Here is a 19,531-nt window from a genome sequence, read left to right as displayed (position 1 = left end):
TTATGCGCTGACCCAGACACCCCAGGACACAGCTAGATCCCTACGAGGGGTGTCTTGGGGGGTCATGGATCGGCACAATCGACATCGCTACCTAGAATCCTAGCACTAACCAGCACCCAGAAGGTAATTTGTAATCTCGGCGATACTTACTCTTGTACTAGTCCCTCTTTTGCAAAAACTATTGGATGCTTGTGATTATACTATGCTGTGTAAAATTTGTTACTATATTTTATTTTTATGTAACCCCTGTTTTAATTATATATGCAAAAATTCAATAAACACATTTGAAAGAAAAAGGTCTTCCATCCAACAGGCTCGCTTTAAAATGAACCTGTCGTGCGGGAGATTGCATTTCTAAGCTTACTTTTACAAATGTTGGTTGCTTGACCAACAGGCTGGCCCTCCTCAATACTATGAACTGGAAAAAACACGCACCTATGGACTTTCCCGATCTGCATACCTGTTCAAGGTCAGTGGCTAGGACAGTATTGAAACCAGTGGGTCACAGACAGGCATCTACAATGTTCAGGGGGTCAGCAATGGCAGCATCAACATTTCTCTCATAAGTGTAGTGAATTCATAGTGGAGCACATAGCTCAAGACTGCAAAAGGACATTGTTTCTGTCTCAACAGGGCAGCTTCATACATACAGATTTTCTAATGGTCAAATAAAAACATTGTGGGGCTGGGTACAGACATTAAAGTGTTGTCAAGTCACACTGCACAATAAGATACAAAATAGAGATGATTTAACCAAATCAGAGATGTGTAGCAGCAGTGAATGAGCGTGCTATGTGACTGAAGGAGATCAAAGCTGCAGAAAAGGAAAATAAACTAAAGCCCTTAAATAATTATAGGTAGGGAGCATATTTGTTGTAAATGTGTGTAGCAGGACCAGGAAGCTACAACCATAGCACTGCTGCATCAAAGATATGCTGAAAACATCCAATACATACTGCATATTGGGAATATCACTACCACTGCCATGTTACATTATATGGAAATGGGCAAACATTTTAGCATCAGTCATCCTTTTAAACCAATTGCTGCCCTATCCAATCTATTATATATTGTCCGATTAAGGGTTAATGTCCTGTAACAAAGCATCTATAAACGTAGGAGGATGGTGTCTAACTTACTAGAATTTTGTCAGCTTTGGCCTCACTAATGCCTTTAATATTAAGAAGTTCCTTCTTTGGTGCATAAGCAACTGCTTCTACTGTATGGAATCCAGCTTCTTCCAGTTTCTTCACATCATTTGCATTGATGCCACATTGCTTAACAGAAAAACAGAGACAAACTCATAAAATTTAGTTACAGTCGTGGTTCTTTAATGTGAAATTCAGTTGAATAAATGCTTTAAGCTGTGGATAGACAGGGCTGTGAAGAAACTGCCCTGTTCCAATGGCTGAGACAGAGCCAAAGTACATAACACCAAATTCTAACTTACCTATGGAAAAAAAAATGGCAAAGGACAATGAAAATATAGTGAAAAATGGTGAGCAAATTTTGCTGGGTGAAGCAGTCCAGGCTGTTCTATAAAGCTACACAGCAGAACAAAAAGAACTTGCTTCCTGGCAATACTTCACCATTTCTAACCACCCATTTATGGTATGCCAACATATAAACAAGCTATATAGAACAATAAAAAAAAAAAAAATAAAATAAACTGTTACATATCCATTTTGTCGCGGCCGTCAACATTTTTTCAGAGTAACAAAATTTGAAATTAAATATTGTAGAATTCTGTGCCAAGATGGTCATACATATTACACCTCTGTAGCAGGAGGGACTTGTCCGTGGGGGGCAGATACCTGTCAAAAACAGGTATCTGCTCCCAGTTCTGTGTAAGGAACCACGGCAGCCATCATTTGCATCTCCTCCTTCCCCTCCCCCATCTCTGCTGCTTTCTGGGACACACACACACACAGGTCCCAGAAGACAGTGGCACCATTCAGGAAGCACAGCATGACCAACACATGCACAGTAAGAAACAGGCTGTGAAACCGCAAAGCTTCACTTCCTGTTCTCCTTAGTAAAGTGCCGACGCCTGCACCAGGAGGTCAATGGACGGGTCGGCTTCAGGTGCGGACATAGTTTACTCCCTGTCCTTATATTAAAAAGGCAGCAGCTGCAATATTTGACTTATGCCAACTTAATTTTTTTTTCTCCCCCAGGCTGGAACTCCCTTTAACTACTTAAGGTCCGCCTCCTGTATATATACACACACACACACATGCCGGTACTTTGAAGAGGGAAATCTCGGTAACGGCAGCAGCTGCTGCCACAACGGAGATATCCATCTTTACAGGAGGCGGTCCTGTTTACGATAATGGTGGTCTCCGCGGCGGGTTCACTGCGAGATCACCGTTATCGGCAGTAGGAAAGGTGTCACACCCCCCCCCCGACGCTCTCCCGTGCCCTCCACCGCTTACCGGAGCCATCAGTAGCGAACGGGTCCTTTCCTGTGCTGGGTATGGAGACAAGTGAGGCTAAGGTGGATCCCACTCATCTCTATACCATAGGAGGGCGGAAGCGACGTCAAAACGTCACTTACGCCCATACACGTCTGCAGAATGGCACGGGCAGGCATATTGGCGTACAGGTACGTCCAATCTTCAATGCCGCATTGGCGGTGGCGCGCTCGCGTGCTGGTCGGGACCCCCGTGAGTCCGGTTGCGGGTCCCGTGGACTCGATCACCGCAGGCATACCCGCGATCGTCTCATGGGGCGGCTGAACGAGGAAATGCTGTTGTAAAAAGCATTTCCCCGTTCTGCCTAGCAACTAATGACTCTGATCTCTGCTCCATGTGATTGGAGCAGAGAACAGTGTTCACTAAATTAAAGCCCAGCCCCCAACAGTTAGTAACACACCCCTAGAAACACTTAACCCCTACACTGCCACCCACTGGTTAATCCCTTCACTGCCAGTGTCATTTACACAGGAATCACTGCATTTATATAGCAGCGATTGCTGTATAAAATGACAATGGTCTAAAAAATGTGTAAAAAAAAAATCTCTGATGTGTCCGCAGGCACAATAAAAAAAATAATAATAAAAATGCCATAAATCTATCCCCCATTTTGTAAACGCTATAACTTTTGCACAAACCAATCGCTTATTGTGATTTTTTTTTCCCAAAAATATGTAGAATACGTATCTGCCTAAACTGAGGGAAATTTTTTTTTTTATATATATATTTTTGGGGGATATTTATTATAACAAAAAGTAAAAAATTTATGCGCTCTATTTTTGTTTATAGCGCAAAAAATAAAAACCGCAGGGGTGATCAAACACCACCAAAAGAAAGCTCTATTTGTGGGAAAAAAAAAAAAAAAAAAAAAAAAAGGACATTTTGTTTGGGAGCCACGACCGCGCAATTGTCAGTTAAAGCGACGCAGTGACGAATCGCAAAAAGTGGTCTGGTCTTTGACCATCAAAATGGTCCGGGGCTGAAGTGGTTAAAGGAACATTTTTTCAAATTCCTTTTTTTATTGCATTTAAGTCCAAATATGAGATCTGAGGACTTTTTGACCCCAGATCTCATTTAAGAGGTTTACATTCCTTGTAATAGGAATAAAAAAGTGATTTTTTTTTTTAGTGTAAAAAAAATAAAAATTATATGTGTGTGTGTATTTTTTTTTTTTTTAAAACAGCCCATCCAAACGAGCTCACATGCAGAATATGTGGAGTAGCGCCCACATATGAAAACGGTAGTCAAACCACACATGTGAGGTATCACTGTGATCGGTAGATCGAGAACAAGAATTCTAACCCTAGACATCCTCTAACGCAAAATAGGCAACCTGTAGAATTTTTTAAATGTTGCTTATGGAGATTTGAGGGTAAAAAAGGTTGGACGCCATTTCACGAGCGGGTGCAATTTTGAAGCATGACATGTTCGGTATTCTTTTTTCTTGGCGTAACATCTTTCACAATATAAAAAGTTGGGGTAATTTTACTGTGCGTGTATATGTGCGTGTATATGTGTGTGTACAGGGGGAAAATCACAATTAATTTGGGTACGTTGCATGACCACACAATTCTCATTCAAAGTGTGACAGTGCTGAAAGCTGAAAATTGGCCTGGGCAGGAAGGGGGTGAAAATGCCCAGTATGGAAGTGGTTAAAGAGATGCATTTTCCATGCATTTTTCTCTTCTTTTTTTTTTTCATCGATGAGTGTGAAATGTCCCTTGTATCTGGCCTTCCACAGAACATGAAAATGCAATTATTTTAGTAAAAATAAAACTGATAAATTCCTTTTCTCATCAGCAGTATAAAAAGAGAGAATCTCTTATCAGTGTCTGGCCAAGCACTGGTTAAAGACAAGCGGAGCTTCACATTAATGTGCAATATATGTTGCCTGCTAAAGAACGTTTTTTATTAAGTTGTTATGGGTAAAGGTCTGCATTAAGAAAAAAAAATTATATCTCTATCTATTTTCTTCTCACTATAGAGTTATATTAAGGATCGATCCAGTCAGGTAAAAATTACATACATACATATTGGGTGTATACATATACACATTTGAGTTTGGTTGAGGACACAAAAATGAGTTGGCATGTCCAGCTTTCCAAGAATGTAACTTTTTTTAAATTGGTAAATCTATGGGTTTAGTTGTGCTTGAGGGTTTACTGCTGGGGTTTTGGGCTTCAACAAAATGGCAGCCTCTTGCTGCCCCCGTCAACGAAGGAGCAGTTGTCACCAGGACAGGAAAAAGGCATATAGAAATGTTTTAGCTGGAATTGGGCCTTTAAAATAAAAATAAAAAAAAAGGACCTATGAACTAGACCACGCATGCTTGCAAGCGAAAACATCAATATGACTTACGCAAGCACACGTTTTCAGATGAGATTCTATTCCATTAAAAAAATTAAATAAAAACCACCACACAACGTATCTTAACACCAGAAGACTATAGAAGGCCCTCTCGCAACAAACCAGAACTGAAAATATTTTAAATGTCAATTCAAAGTGCAGAAAAAGTTTGTGCTACGGATGTGAATGCGCTATAAGGGTATACTGAGCACACGGGCAACATTCTAATGCCCTCAGAAGTAATATTTTAGAGAGTTTTAGAGAGTTGCAGGGTTGCCCTTTAACCACCATGAAGACTGAATTGTAGAATGGTTTGACGCTATGCATACTTTACCTCAAGCCTGGATATGGGCTGAGGCCCAAAGGCTTCCTCTTCAGCAGATGCTTCATATTGTGCTTGCATGGCCATTTTTCTTAAATGAAACTGGAAGGAAATATTAAATAAGGTTAAAAACTTAAAATGTCAGTAAAATTTTTAGACCTTTATACAACTTAAAGTGAGCGACATCAAAAAGTCCATACAAAAGTCCTTAACCACATAAGCCCTGGACCATTTTGCTGGCCAAAGACCAGACCACTTTTTTTGCGAATCGGCACTGCGACACTAACTGACAATTGCGTGGTCATGTAACGTGGCTCAAACAAAATTGATGTCCTTTTTCCCCACAAATAGGAGCTTTCTTTTGGTGGTATTTGATCACCCTTGCGGTTTTTATTTTTGCGCTATAAAACAAAAAAAGCGACAATTTTGAAAAAAACAAAACAAACTGCATTTACTTTGTTATAATATCCCCCAAAAATATATTAAAAAAACCAAACATTTTTCCTCAGTTTAGGCCGCAGCAATCAGCGATATCTATTGTGAATGTAACATGGCAGACAGATCGGACATTTGACACATTTTTGGGACCACTGTCATTTATAAAGCAATCAGTGCTATACAAATGCATCGATTCCTGTGTAAATGACACTGGGTTAACCACTAGGTGGCAGTGTAGCGGTTAAGTGTGTCCTAGGGGCGTGGCTGTGTTTTACACATCACTGATCTCTGCTCCCTGTGATTAGAGCAGAGATCAGTGTCACTGTTGCTAGGCAGAACAGGGAGATGCTGGTTTACTTTAGCATTTCCCCGTTCGATCGCGGGTCTCGTGGACTTGATCGCCGTGGGGAGACCCATGATCGTCGGACTCTCAAATCAGCATGTCCAATAACAGATCTCAAATGTAAAACATGAGATCATCTCATTGCCGGCTCTCACACAGACCACAAGTAAGGAGGGAGAGCGACCTGTGGTGCGGCGTGAGTGAACACTACATAAAACACAGTAAATACAGTGCCCAAAATACCCATCAGTGCCACGTGCCATCTGTCACTAATACTGCATATTAGTGCCATCTGCATCACGTGCCATGAGTCATTGCCCTGGTGCTCCAGGGCCTTCAAAATGTGTAATAGGTAGAACAACAAGTTAGATGTGCAATTTATGCTCCTAGAACACCTGATGGCGCTCCCTGCATGTTGGGCCTCTATGTGGCTAGGCTGTGAAAAAGTGACATGTGGTATCACCATACTCGGGAGGAGTATCAGAATGTATTTTGGGGTCTCATTTGTGGTATACACATGCCATGTGAGAGAAATACCCTAATACAATGACATTTTTTTTTTGGGGGGGGGGGGGGGTCTTAATTTTGCAATTAAGAATTGTGGGGGGGGGGGGGGGGGGATTACATTAAAAACCTCACCGTGCATCTTACTAAACACATTGGAATGTCTACATAAAAAAAAAAAAAAAATAATAATAAAGGGGTCATGGGGGCAGGGCGGGGGGGGTATTTGTACTTTTCTCGGTCGGGTTGCAATGAGATGGATCATCAGTACATCAGGTGTGATCAATTTTTTATGATTTGCACCATAGTTTGTAGACCAGCTTTTACACAGACCAAATAAAAGCCACCAATTTGGGTTAGTTTTATCAAACATATGTAGCATTACAAGTCGCGGCCAAAATTTAACATTTTGCTAATTATTTTTTCTTCATAATCACAGAAACAAAGAAAAATGCTTTTTTTCCCCCCAAAATTTTCGGTGCTTTTTCATTTATAGCGCAAAAAATAATAAAAACCCGTAGGTAATCAAATACCAAAAGAAAAAAAAACTTTTTTTTCCCCATACAAAGACAAAATAAATGAACCCTGATACAGCATTACATGACTGAGCAATTGTCAGTGTGAGAACACTGAAAGCTTAAAATTGGCCTGGGCAGGAGGGGGGTTGAAGGGCCCAGTAGGCAAGTGGTTACGGTTTTATACTTATAACAGCTGCAATAGTGCATAGACTTATCCATGGAGCGCTGGGATCAATTGCACTTGGTTTGGGGTGCCAATGCTCGCGGCTGACAGCAGTTGCGATGACTTAAAACATGTAACCTGTAGAATTTTAACGGTAAAATTTGTCGCCATTCCACGAGCGAGTGCAATTTTAAAGCGTGACATGTTGGGAACCAATTTACTTGGCGTAAAATTATCTTTCACAATACAAAAAAATAAAAATTGGGCTAACTACTGTTGTCTTATTTATTTTTTTATTCAAAAAGGTATTTTTTCCGCCCAAAAACTGCGCTTATAAGACCGCTGCACTAATACGGTATGACAGAAAGTATAGCAATGACCGCCATTTTTTATTCTCTAGGATGTTAGAAAAGAAATATATGTTTAATGTTTGGGGGTTCTAAGTAATTTTCTAGCAAAAAAAAGACAGTTTTTAACTTTATAAAACAAATCTCAAAGTGGTTAATGCCAATGGTCACAAAAATGTCAAAATTGTTTGTGTCCGCCATAATCTCGCAGTCATGATATAATAAAAAAAACACCCTGCTATAAATCTATCCCTTATTTTGTAGACGCTATAACTTATGCTCAAACCAATCAATATAAGCTTATTGCAATTTTTTTTTAACCAAAAATATGTAGAAGAATACAATCTGCCTAAATTGAGCATTTTTTTTTTTTTAAACCAAAAGGGATATTATATAATATTTTTACTTTGCTATATTTAGTTGTTATACAAAATAGCACATAATATAAAACCTGCAAGGGGGGAATAAAAATAAAAAGAGGACATCAATTTTGTTTGGGTGCAACGTCACACGACCGTGCAAAGCGACAGTGCCGAATCTCAAAAAGTGCTCTGGTCAGGAAGGGGGTAAAATTTTCTGGGGCTGAAGTGGTTAAGGGGGGGGGGGGTGTACAGTCTCCAGGTTTTTCACCTTAATGCATTCTATGTCAATGGACGCAGCTGCGGGACTCACGAGCACACCTGCATGGGTGCCCCCAGGGAAAGGGGCCCCCCGTGGATGCACCCGATCAGGAGGAGCCAGGAGCGCGGCAGGGTACCCCAGAAGAAGAGGATCGGGGCTGCTGTGTGCAAAGCCCTTGCACAGAGCAGGCAAGTATAACATGTTTGTTTTTTTAAATTGCAATTACTTTAAGACTTGCATAGAAAGGCAAACAAAAGCCACAAGCTCTCAATCACAGGTGGCAGCACAAACAAATGTCCAATCTTATAAAACATTGTGAAAGTTATATAGTGATAAAGACCTCCTGCAGGCAACACTGATATGGGGACCTCGGCGTTAACTGCTTGTGGTACATTAGTGTGAAATAAAACAAAGTACAGTAAAACCTTGGATTGTGAGAATTTGTTCCAGAAACATGCTTGTGTTGGAATTGAACATAATACATCTAAAGTTTCTACATATCTGTTGGTACAACCAAGTCACCAAACACAATCTGCATAGCAGAATGAGTTCTATTCAGTCCACCTGGTGTGCACGAAGCTTCAAAGAGACTTAGGACAATGACGGCGCCGGTCTGTCTGCAAGGACAAAAAGGGACCTAATGAGCGGGAGGGGCGTCCGAGATCGAATCACAAGATGTGAACCCAGTCGGAGCAGTTGCAATTCATGGGCAAACAGACGCCCCAGAGACGCTGATTGGTCCACAGGCAAAGGAGGGTGGGCAATGGGGTGTGGTGTGGCTGAGGTGTTTTTATCAAAAAGGGTTTCATAAAAGAAAGCTGCCTCTCATTTCCATAATGAGGCTCAGCCGCAAAGATCTGATAAGTATTGCTTGTATTGTATGTTATGTATTCTTGTAACTTCTATTGATACCTTATGCAAGCTTTCTTATTTCCTTGGGAAATAAATTAGATTTGATTGATCCTAGACCGTGTATTTGGTTTCATAGATAATTGTTATAGTATTGTGACATTAACGATAGCATGTGCTCAGAGTATAGATAGACTAACTAATCTATAGGGACTAGACAAAGTAATACATAACTGATAATAATAATAATAATAATAGGTGGTATTGATCAGTTACTTCAGCTTGTAATCCAAAGTACTTGTATAATCAAAGCAAAAATGCCCCTATAAGAAATAATGGAAACTCAGATGATTAGTTACACAACCATTTATTCATAAGTCCTTCAGTTTATAGTCCATATAAAAAGCTGAGTTAAACTTACTGGGAGAGCAAATGCATTAACCACCAGATAAAAAGGCAGTCCTCCAGGCCCCATGTCAGTATTAAACAACCATAGGATGTCCCTGTAAAAACATATGCACAATACACAACTTCAAAACCAAACTGGGTGGGAATCCAACTGTCCTGGAAGACTCAGAAAAGGAGTTACCGGTAAGTCTAACTCCGCTTTTCTCTAAGCATCTTCCAGGACAGCCATGAAACGATGAGCCAGAACTTGCCAGTCTAAGGAGGGACAACTACCTAAAGGACCCTACGACCAAACGCCTGCTCCGGAGCAGATAGGTGATCCGGGTGATAATGTTTAAAGAGGAAGTAAACCCTAATGGGTTTACTTCCTCTTTTTTTTCCCTGCAAAGGTAAAGCATAATGGACTACTATGCATCGCATAGTAGCTCATTATGTGTCACTTACCTGACACAGGAGCCAGCGAAGTCGCCGCTGATCCCTGTAGTCCGCCGCATCCATGTTGCTGGTGGCGTCTCGCAGCTCCGACGAATCACAGCGGCGAAGCCGCGATGACGTCACTCCCGCGCATGCGCACGGGAGTCGCGTCTCGTAGCTCCGCCGCTGCCACTCGGCGAAGCCGCGATGACGTCACTCCCGCGCATGCGCACGGGAGTCGACAAATTAGGCAAATCCATTCATGGATTTGCCGCATTTAGTGCGCCTGCGCGCCGCTGTCTACGGCGCATGCGCTGTAGACAGCGGTGCCCATTTTCGGGCAAATATCTCCTAAACCATATAGGTTTAGGAGATATTGCTTGGACCTACAGGTAAGCCTTAATCTAGGCTTACCTGTAGGTCCAAGTTGTTTGGAAGGGTTTACTTCCTCTTTAATGAAGGTCAAAAAAAAAAATTGGACCATGTGGCAGCTCTGCAAAATTTGTTCCATTGAGGCTTCAGCCCTCTTAGCCCAAGACGCAGACAAGCCACTTGTTGAATGATCAGTGACAAAAAGGCAGAGGAACTTCTCTAATTTTGTAAGTTTCAGAAATAGATAAAAAAAAAAAAAAGAGGATAAACAAGGCGTCTGTTTTTATAAAAAGGTCTTTGTGACCTCAAGGTAGACAAGATGAATTCTTCTCACGTCTAAAAAAAAAAAAAAAAAAAAAAAATGTCCTTTCTTGGTTACCCATTGTCGAGTTACAAAAAGTATGGCTGTACAATGTCCTGGGATCTGTAAAATGTACTGGCCACTTAAGAAAATCCTGGATCAGTTTTCAAAACAACTCTATCATCAAAAATTGTGAGGAAAGACTCCCTTACAGAAAGGGCATTTAACTCACTTACCCTATGAGCTGAGGTAATTGCCACAAGGAAAATAGTTTTAAAAAAAAAAGTAACTTAAATATCCTCTAGGGGCTCAAAATGGAATTCTACCAGAGTTTGAAGCACCAAGGACAGGTCCCAGGTTGGACAACTTGTAACCACCACTGGCCTGGACCTAGAAATGAATTTAAAGAACCTAACTAGTTGGATTTTCCAAGAGCGAATTGGAAAAAAAAAAAACAAAAAAACACTGTTAGCTGCCGTCTGTACCTTTAAAGTACTAACTGAAAGACCTTTGTCGCACGCTGTGGAAAAAATTCCAAAATTGAAGTTACATCACGAGTTCAATTTCTTCCAGACCTTGGAATATATGGCTCTAGTGACTGGTTTTCTGCAATTTACCAGAGTCTTTCTGACTTTGTCAGAGAACCCCAGGGCGCTTAGTATCTTTTCTTCAGATACCAGGCGGTCAAGTTCAAGGAAACCACCTGTGGGTGAGACACTGGACCCTGCAATAAGAAGTCTTGTCTCTTCAGAAGACTCAGTGGAGGCTCTGAGACCAGAGTTTTACACGGAAAACCATGGCCACTTGGGCCAAAAAGGGGCTATTAGAATAAGATCTCTCTTCTAGAAGAAACTTCCTGCCGATCAGGCCAATTACGGAAGGCATAACAGAGGCCAAATAGTCGCCAGAGCATCAATCCCCAAAGATTGATCTGCTGTATTCAGAGGAAAAAAAAACTGTTTTGTAATTGTTGCAATTCGCGAACAGGTCCGATTCAGGACATCCGTCGGTGAGACCCGTAAAAATATCAGTATGAAGAGACCAATTTTCTCAACATAACTAGTAGCGGCTGAGATAATCTGCCAGACAGTTGTATCCCCTTCAGGTGCACTGCTGTAATTGAGGCTAGATTCCCTACTGCCCATGATAAAATCTCCTAGGCGATAGAATTATCAGACTCCTCGTACCTCCCTGTTGGAGGAGGTACGCAACCGTAGCAATATTGTTGGATAGAATCTGGAGATTGTGACCTCCGATTTCCGTCTGAAATGCCTGCAAGGCTCTCTGAACTGCTAGAAGCTCTGATTTGATTAAGCTCTTGCTTCCCTTGAGGACCATTCTCCCTGCGCCATTGTGTTACCGAGATGGGCTCCTCATCCCCAGGAACTTTCATCCATTGAGATACTCTGGGATATAGGAATGGACCTTGGTAGACCTCGTTAAGTGAAGGTGTGTCCACCACAAGCTTCTTTTTACAATGGAGGGTAACAAGACACTTGATTCCAGGGAACTTGTGTCTCCGACCCAGGTCCTTAGCAGAAACAGCTGTAATGGGCATTGATGAAATCTTGGCCAGGGAGCTGCAGGAGGTCATCAGACCCACTGCTCTTGAAACCTCTCTCAGCGATACTGACCCATTGGTCTCCATGTCTGACATTTGCATCATTCTTGAGACCTTTTCCTGCGGGTGAAAAACTTTGGTCTACTGAGCAAAATTTGTAGACCAGATATGTCACTTTTGAGCAGGAATTAAGGCAGACGACTTTGTTTATTAACCAGCCTAGAGATTGAAGGAAGTCCTGTACGGTCTGGAGATCAGCTAATAACTTTTGGTACGACTCTGCCACCACTAGAAAGTCATCCAGGTAAGGGATAATAGTTATTGCCTTTAAACCTTAGTGGAGCCAGCACCTCCCCCAACACTTTTGTAAATCTGCATGGGGCTGAGGCCAGACTGAAGGAGAGGGCTTGAAAATGGAGTGTTGAATCTCTGTTTCCCAACTTGACCGCTAGTCTCAAGAATCTTTGAAAGGCTGGATCAAAACGGATGGGCAGATAGGCATCCCTCAAATCCAAAGTGGCCATGAAGCAGTTTGGGTAAAGCAGGTTTTTGATTGAGAACACCGTCTCCATAAGAAAGTGCTTGTACCTGATCGAACAGAGACTGGAGGTTCAGGATAAGCCAATATTTTCCAGACAACTTTCTGATGTCAAATATATAGGAATAAAATCCCTTGCCCTGATCTGACCGGGAAACCGGGATCAGGACCTTTGGATCTATCAAGTCTCAAATTTGGAGACCCAGGGGCCTGTAGCAATTGGTCACTAGGTCCAGGATGAACTGACTTGAGGCGACTGATGGCCCCTGTGGGAGAAAAGCCCTCAATCTTCCTCCCACTGGGAGACAGGAGTCACTGTGGTTTGGCAGGTTGTTGGAGGGATAAACAAGACACCCCTTCTACCTCTGCTCTTATGCCCCATCCAATGCTTTTTGGGCCTATTGTCCCTTTCTCTAGGACCTTGCTGCCTACTACGAAAAAAACCTGGCTTTCCCTTATCCTCTAGAAAGGCCTTCTTTCTATCGGCTGTGCATTCCAGTGCCTCTTGCAGACCTGAGCCAAAAAGATGATTGCCTGTTAAAGCGGAAGTAAACCCATCTATAAAATGGTTTCATTTCCGGCACGTGCCGGAAATGTAACACTTCCATTGGTTGTGCTCTCAACCAAACTGTCAAACCATCCAATGGCTGGTGTCATAACTGATCACATGTGCAGCATCATGGCAGTTGTAGATTAAACAGAGGCCAAGATGGCAGCTTCCTTGGCTGAAAAAGATAGGAGGGTTGACTTACACTTTAAGGGAAGACCACATAGGCATAACTTTGAGGCAGCGTTACCTGACCAGGTTTTAAGTCATAGGTTTATTCTGCCCGAATTCACTAAGGCCGAGGCCCTAGCTGTTATTCTTACCAACTCTGAGGAAGAATCAGCCAAAAACCCCACTGCACGAAAGAGGAGGAGAGGGAAAGATTTCAGAATCTGTTCTCTAGGAGGTACCTGCCAACAAGTGTTTGTATTTTTGTGTCAACCATACTTGATAGTAGCAAGAAGGGAACTATGTACGGGAAAAATTCTAGCGCTTTTTTTTTTTTTTTTTATAAAACCAGGCACAGGTTTATTGATCATTTGAAAAATCCAAAAACAGTATATAAAGACACATGGCTCACACAGGAGATAAACACTGTCGAGGGTTTACCCCTAGTACAGGAAGAACATGCACTGTGAGGAGCAGAATAGCATAACAATATCAACAGCTCACCTACCCTGACAGAAGCCTATCACCTTACACCCCTAGGCACATAATCAGAAACCCATAACGTAACCAGTCTAATCTATACATGTTTCCATGGTGTCCAGCCACCTATCCCACACATTATATTTGGCAGGGCAGCCGCAGTGCCTATATACTAATTTTATGTATGGCAATTTACTGTACATTTCTATGATCCATTCTTGGACTAAAGGAGGAGCCGGGCGCATCCAATATTTCGCTATCAGTTTCCTCGCAATAAATAGCGTTTAGTGTAGAAACGTTGCCAGGTATGCATCAAGATTAATGTCCGGAAACATACCCAGCACACACTTTTGGGTCCAGTTGGAGGGGTGATCCCATATGATCGTTTAAGAAGTTGATTTGTGATTATTTGTGCCCAATATGATTGGATCTCAGGGCATGCCCATATTAAGTGATAAAGTGTTCCAGTGGGACTGGGGCACATAGGACTGTAAACGGGTCGGAATTTAGCCAACCTGGCAGGGGTAAGATATGATTTATGGATTATGTACAATTGCGTGAGACGATCAGGCAATTTCAATGATACTTGCTTAATATTCTCCAACATCTCGTCCAAATCCGACCCCTCCAGCAGACCCAAATCCTCCTCCTATCTGACCTTGGCTCTCTCAGAAATCTGCATCATCGCCCGAGACCTTAATAAATTATACATATTTGAGATCAATTGAGCCAGGTTGTCACCCAATATTAAATCAATCATGGACAATGTTTGGACGTTTGGGAGCCTTCAGCAAACTGGGATCTAAGTCAGTGTTGTAGCTGCAAGTATCAGAATTGCATATAGTGGGGCAGGTCAAACTCCGGCTGCAACGAGAAAAAAAACACGTATTCCAAGTAGAGATGTGTGTGTAGATATATAATACCCCTAGAGGCCCACAGTTCAACCTCAGGGATACCCAGTAGCTCCTGCAGCTGGGGATTGCACCACAGGGGGGTATGCGAGTGGTGGAAGTCTGCGCCGACAACTCCCAGTGCCATCCTCCAAATGTTTCTGTGGTAGGATAAAAGTTGAGTATGGGCGTCTCCCGCCCTCCCCACCCCGAAAAAGCATCTGAATGGGATTATGAGTGTGGAGACCCTCCCCTCTACCCACCAGGGTCTGATCTCTCCCCATCCGATCTGTGCAGGTGATGAAAATGCGAAAGTTGTGCCGCCATATAATAAGTACGGAAGTCTGGGAGGGCTGCCCCCCCCCTGAACAGGGCGGATTCTTAAAGGTATTCCAAGCCAGCTTATGTCTAGATGAGCCCCAAATAAACGTGTTAAGAATATTGTCTAGCAATTTAAAAATCCAGAGTGGGATCATAACCGGGAAGTGCCAAAGCACATAAAGGATCTTGGGCAACAAAATCATTTTAGACAGATTAACCCTGCCCATAACCCCAATAGGGAGACCAGGCCTGGGTATGTGCTTTTAAAAATAAAAACAGGGGTTCGATATTATGTAGGATGTAGTCCCGAGGTTCCCTTGTAATCCGTATCCCCAAATACTGGATCTCGGACACCCTGGATAGTGGGGGAGGGAGGTCGCGCAACGGTCAGACACGTCCAGGGGCAAAATCTGCGATTTGGACCAGTTTATTCGTAAGCCCGAGTGGTTGCCAAACTCCTCTATCACCTCCAGGGCAGTTTGCAGCGATGGTCCTTCATCCTCCAAATACAAAAGAGTATCGTCCGCATACATACTCACCGATTCCACCAGGGAGCCATTGCGAAGGCCGACCACTCCCAGGTGTTGCCGGAGCCTGGCTGCCAGGGGTTCTGCCGCAAGGGCGTACAAAAAAAAGAGGGGGAAAGCGGGCATCCCTGGTGGGTTCCCCGCCCAAAGGGGAAGGGGTCCAACACCCAGCCGTTAACTGCGACCCTAGCCATCGGCTGATAGAGTAATGTAACCCATTTAAAAAAAATTGGGACCAAAACCGAATCGTCCCGGACATTCCCAAAGGTAACCCCACTCGATGGAGTGGAAGGCCCTGGCCGCATCCAAGGACACCACTGCCCTCGAACCCGAGTGGTGCCCTGCCTGAATGTTCATATATAAGCGAAGGATATTCATGGCTGTATTTTTCCCTGGCATAAACCCCGTTTGATCGGGGTGGATAAGTGACAAGATTATTTTGTTAAGTCTGGTGGCCAAAATTTTAGCTAGGATTTTACTATCAGCCTGAAGTAGGGAAATGGGGCGATAAGTCTCAGGGAAGTGGGGGTCTTTACCCGGTTTGGGCAACACTATAATGGTGGCTTGTCGTAGAGTTTCGGGAAGGGCCTCCGATTCAAATATATAATTATATAAAAACTCAATAGTTCCAGTACCAATATGTTAGAGTATTGGGCGTAGAAGTCTAAAGGAATGCCGTCCTGTGCAGGGGCCTTAGCTGAGGCCAAAGAGGCTATCGCCAAGGCAACCTCATCCGTATTCAAGGGGGCCTCAAGGTCCCTGACCTGTTCTATTGACAGCCGGTGAAGGGGAATCCCCCCCCAGGTAAGTCTCGGTCTCCGTCCTTGGTGTGTTCACCCGGGAGGCAAAAATTCTAGTGTTTTTTCTTATGCAAACCTTTGTACATAAACGTCATGTTAGAAAAAAAAAAAAAAAAAAATTGTACCTTTTCTTCTATATCAAGTGTCGTGAACATAGCCTTTAAACACTTAAGCCTGTTTCTGAGATTTGTCGTTTTTAAAACAGTTTTTCCCAAGTGTTCTTCCAGGACAGCCCTTGAGAGATGGAGCTCCTCCCATCGACACAGGAAACACATTGCCACAGTTCAAAAGGTGGTCCCACAGGTCCCTGGTCAGTCGTGTGCGTTTCCTCCGTCGGAGGAACATGTTGCCAGGAACCTGGAGGCCCCTCTCAGGGGCTGCCTGAGAACCTGTAAGCCATAAGGGACCGGGTCCTGTTTTTTGGCTGCAGTAGGGTCCATACATAATTTTTTGTGGCTCGGGTACCGTCCAGCTGAATCGGAGCAGACCCGTTACCCTCCTCCTTCCAGCGCCGAGGTGGCCAGGGGCAGAATGACGCCGGTTTCCCCCAGGAGCGGTGAGTGGAACTTTCCATCTCAGCTCTTTGCCGAGCGTCATTTCTGGCAGAACCGCGTCATTACTGCGTGCCGAGACTTCCGGTTCTCTAGGGCACAAGGAGGAGAGGGAGAGCCAGCGCTGTGCCTGTGAAGTCCCGACCAGCGTCCAGCGATAGAGGACTAGCGGCGGGATCCGGAGCGGCAGAGGGGGACCATGGAGGCTATTCCCCAGGACACTCCGGTGGAGGCAGGCACCAGCCAATCCCAGGTAGGCAGCTGGGCATGCTATTACTCTGGTGGTTTAAGGAGTGGTGGTGTTTGTAGGCTGGGATCTATAGTGCCCCACGGTGGTTAACTCACAGTTAAGGATGTATGCAGTTGGTGGTGATTCTAAGGAGGGACATGGAGCTGACGCTAAAAAATTCTTTGGTTTTCTTATTTTCAGGCTAAAGAGCTACCAAAGGAAGACAAGGCAGGCCCCAAAAAGTGCCCTAATTGTGGGAATAGGTTGTCCTCTGGCTCTAACAAGGCCCTATGCAAGCAATGCATTGCAAGCTTGCTTAAATCTGAGGCAGATTCCCCCTTAGCTAAATTTTTGGGCTCCTTTAAAGAGCAAATGGCGTCGACTTTTAAGTCCCTCTGGGAGTTAATCACCGATGTAGGCTCAGCTGCCTCCACTAATAGAACTGCAATTTCCTCCTCACCATGCTTTACAACACCCAGCTCAGGGGAGCCCCGTATGGTCAGGGAGCCTAGCTCCACGTTGATTAGCCCCGATTCCTCTGACAGATTCTGATTAAGGAAGAGGATCAAGCAACATCTAAAGCCTCAAAGTATAGACTGTCTCTTGAGGAAGTAGATGAGCTAATGGGCGCTATGATACGCTGGAAATTGAGGAGGAAGAAACTCAGTTATCCAGACATGATAAGATGTATGAGGCTCTGGGGAAAAAGAAAGCAAGGGTTTTTCCGATATATAAAGTGCTTTCTGACCTTGTCCTTAAAATGGAAGTAAACCCTTCCAAACAACTTTGACCTACAGGTAAGCCTAGATTAAGGCTTACCTGTAGGTCCAAGTAATATCTCCTAAACCTATATGGTTTAGGAGATATTTGCCCGAAAATGGGCACCGCTGTCTACGGCGCATGCGCCGTAGTCAGCGGCGCGCAGGCGCACTAAATGCGGCAAGTCCAAGAATGGATTTGCCAAATTTGTCTACTCCCGTGCGCATGCGCGGGAGTGACGTCATCGCGGCTCCGGCGAATGGCAGCGTCGGAGCTCCGAGACGCGACTCCCGTGCGCATGCGCGGGAGTGATGTCATCGCGGCTTCTCCGCTGTCATTCGTCGGAGCTGCGAGAGACGCCACAACCAAGATGGATGCGGCGGACTACAGGTAACAGCGGCGACTTCGCTGGCTCCTGTGTCAGGTAAGTGACACATAATGAGCTACTATGCGATGCATAGTAGTCCATTATGCTTTACCTTTGCAGGGAAAAAAAGAGGAAGTAAACCCATCAGGGTTTACTTCCTCTTTAAGGAGTGTTCTGAACTGAATAAAAAGGTTTTCTTTCCTAAATTCCCTTAAGAGAAGGTTCCCTTTTGATGAGAGCCCAGAGGCGGTCTGGAATAAAAATCCTAAACAAGACGCCCCTCTGTCCAAAGTCTCAAAGCAGGCTGATCTGGCCTTTGAGGATATGGGCCATTTGAAAGATCCAATGGACAGGAGAACAGACATTGTCTTAAAGAGGGCCTGGGATGCCTCTATAGCAGGCTTAAAACCAGCTCTAGCCACTTCTTGTGTAGCTAGAAACCTGGAGTTCTGATTGTCACAACTACAGGAACATCTAAAAGCAGGCACTCCTAGGGGGGAGCTTTTGAAATCCTTCCCTATGCTTTTTAAGGCCACTAGTTTCATCTGACGCCTCCACGGACTCTGTAAAATTTACGGCTAAGTCGGCAGCACTTTCAGTGGCAGCAAGGTCAGTATGGATGAAAACTTGGGGGGGGGGGGGGGGGGAGACACGGTGTCTAAAACCCGCCTGTGCAGCGTGCCTTTTACAGGAGACTTAGTCTTCGGGCCTGAGTTAGATTCCGCCTTAGAAAGGACGGGGGATAAAAAGAAAACCTTTCCCGCAAAAAAGAAACATTTTCAAAGAAAGATTTTTTTGTCCCTTTAACCACTTGCCGACCAGCGCACGACGATGTACTTCAACAGAATGGCACGGGCAGGCAAATTGGCGTACATGTACGTCCCTTTAAATTTGCCGCCCTGCCATCGGGAGTGCGCCGCCGGCGGCGCGCTCCTGTGCTGGTCGGGACCACCGTGAGTCCTTTCGCGGGACCCGATCGCCGCGGGCATACCCGCGATCGTCTCACGGAGCTGCCAAATGAAGAAATGCCGTTGTAAACAGCATTTCTCCATTCTGCCTAGCAACTAGTGACGCTGATCTCTGCTCCATGTGATTGAAGCAGAGATCAGTGTTCACTAAATGAAAGCCCAACCCCCCCCACAGTTAGTAACACACCCCTAGGAACACTTAACCCCTACACTGCCACCCACTGGTTAACCCCTTCACTGCCAGTGTCATTTACACAGGAATCACTGCATTTATATATCAGGGATTACTGTATAAATGACAATGGTCCCAAAAGTGTAAAAAATGTCCGATGGGTCCCCTACAATGTCGCAGTCACAATAAAAAAAAAAAAAAAAAACGCTAATCGCCACCATTACTAGTAAAAT

The 19,531-nt window shown here is 43.9% G+C and overlaps 1 protein-coding gene across 5 annotated transcripts in view; it reads right to left on the bottom strand.

Moving 5' to 3' along the window:
* RAD51 (RAD51 recombinase) overlaps window positions 1-19,531 on the bottom strand; it is a 94,301-nt gene that overhangs the window by 59,393 nt on the left and 15,377 nt on the right. For all 5 annotated transcript variants that reach the window (XM_077464896.1, XM_077464897.1, XM_077464898.1 and 2 more), the window contains 2 exons: window positions 5,155-5,244; window positions 1,140-1,277 (listed from right to left, as the gene is read on the bottom strand). In XM_077464896.1, coding sequence (XP_077321022.1) covers window positions 1,140-1,277; window positions 5,155-5,229 — 213 coding nt within the window. In that variant the 5' untranslated portion in view covers window positions 5,230-5,244. The remainder of the gene's footprint in view (window positions 1-1,139; window positions 1,278-5,154; window positions 5,245-19,531) is intronic.

This window comes from Lithobates pipiens, unplaced genomic scaffold (genome assembly GCF_037356315.1).
Source record: "Lithobates pipiens isolate NorthernLeopardFrog02 unplaced genomic scaffold, aLitPip1_a1.2 Scaffold_30, whole genome shotgun sequence".
Lineage (NCBI taxonomy): Eukaryota > Metazoa > Chordata > Amphibia > Anura > Ranidae > Lithobates > Lithobates pipiens.
This window is presented reverse-complemented; position numbering and strand designations above follow the sequence as displayed.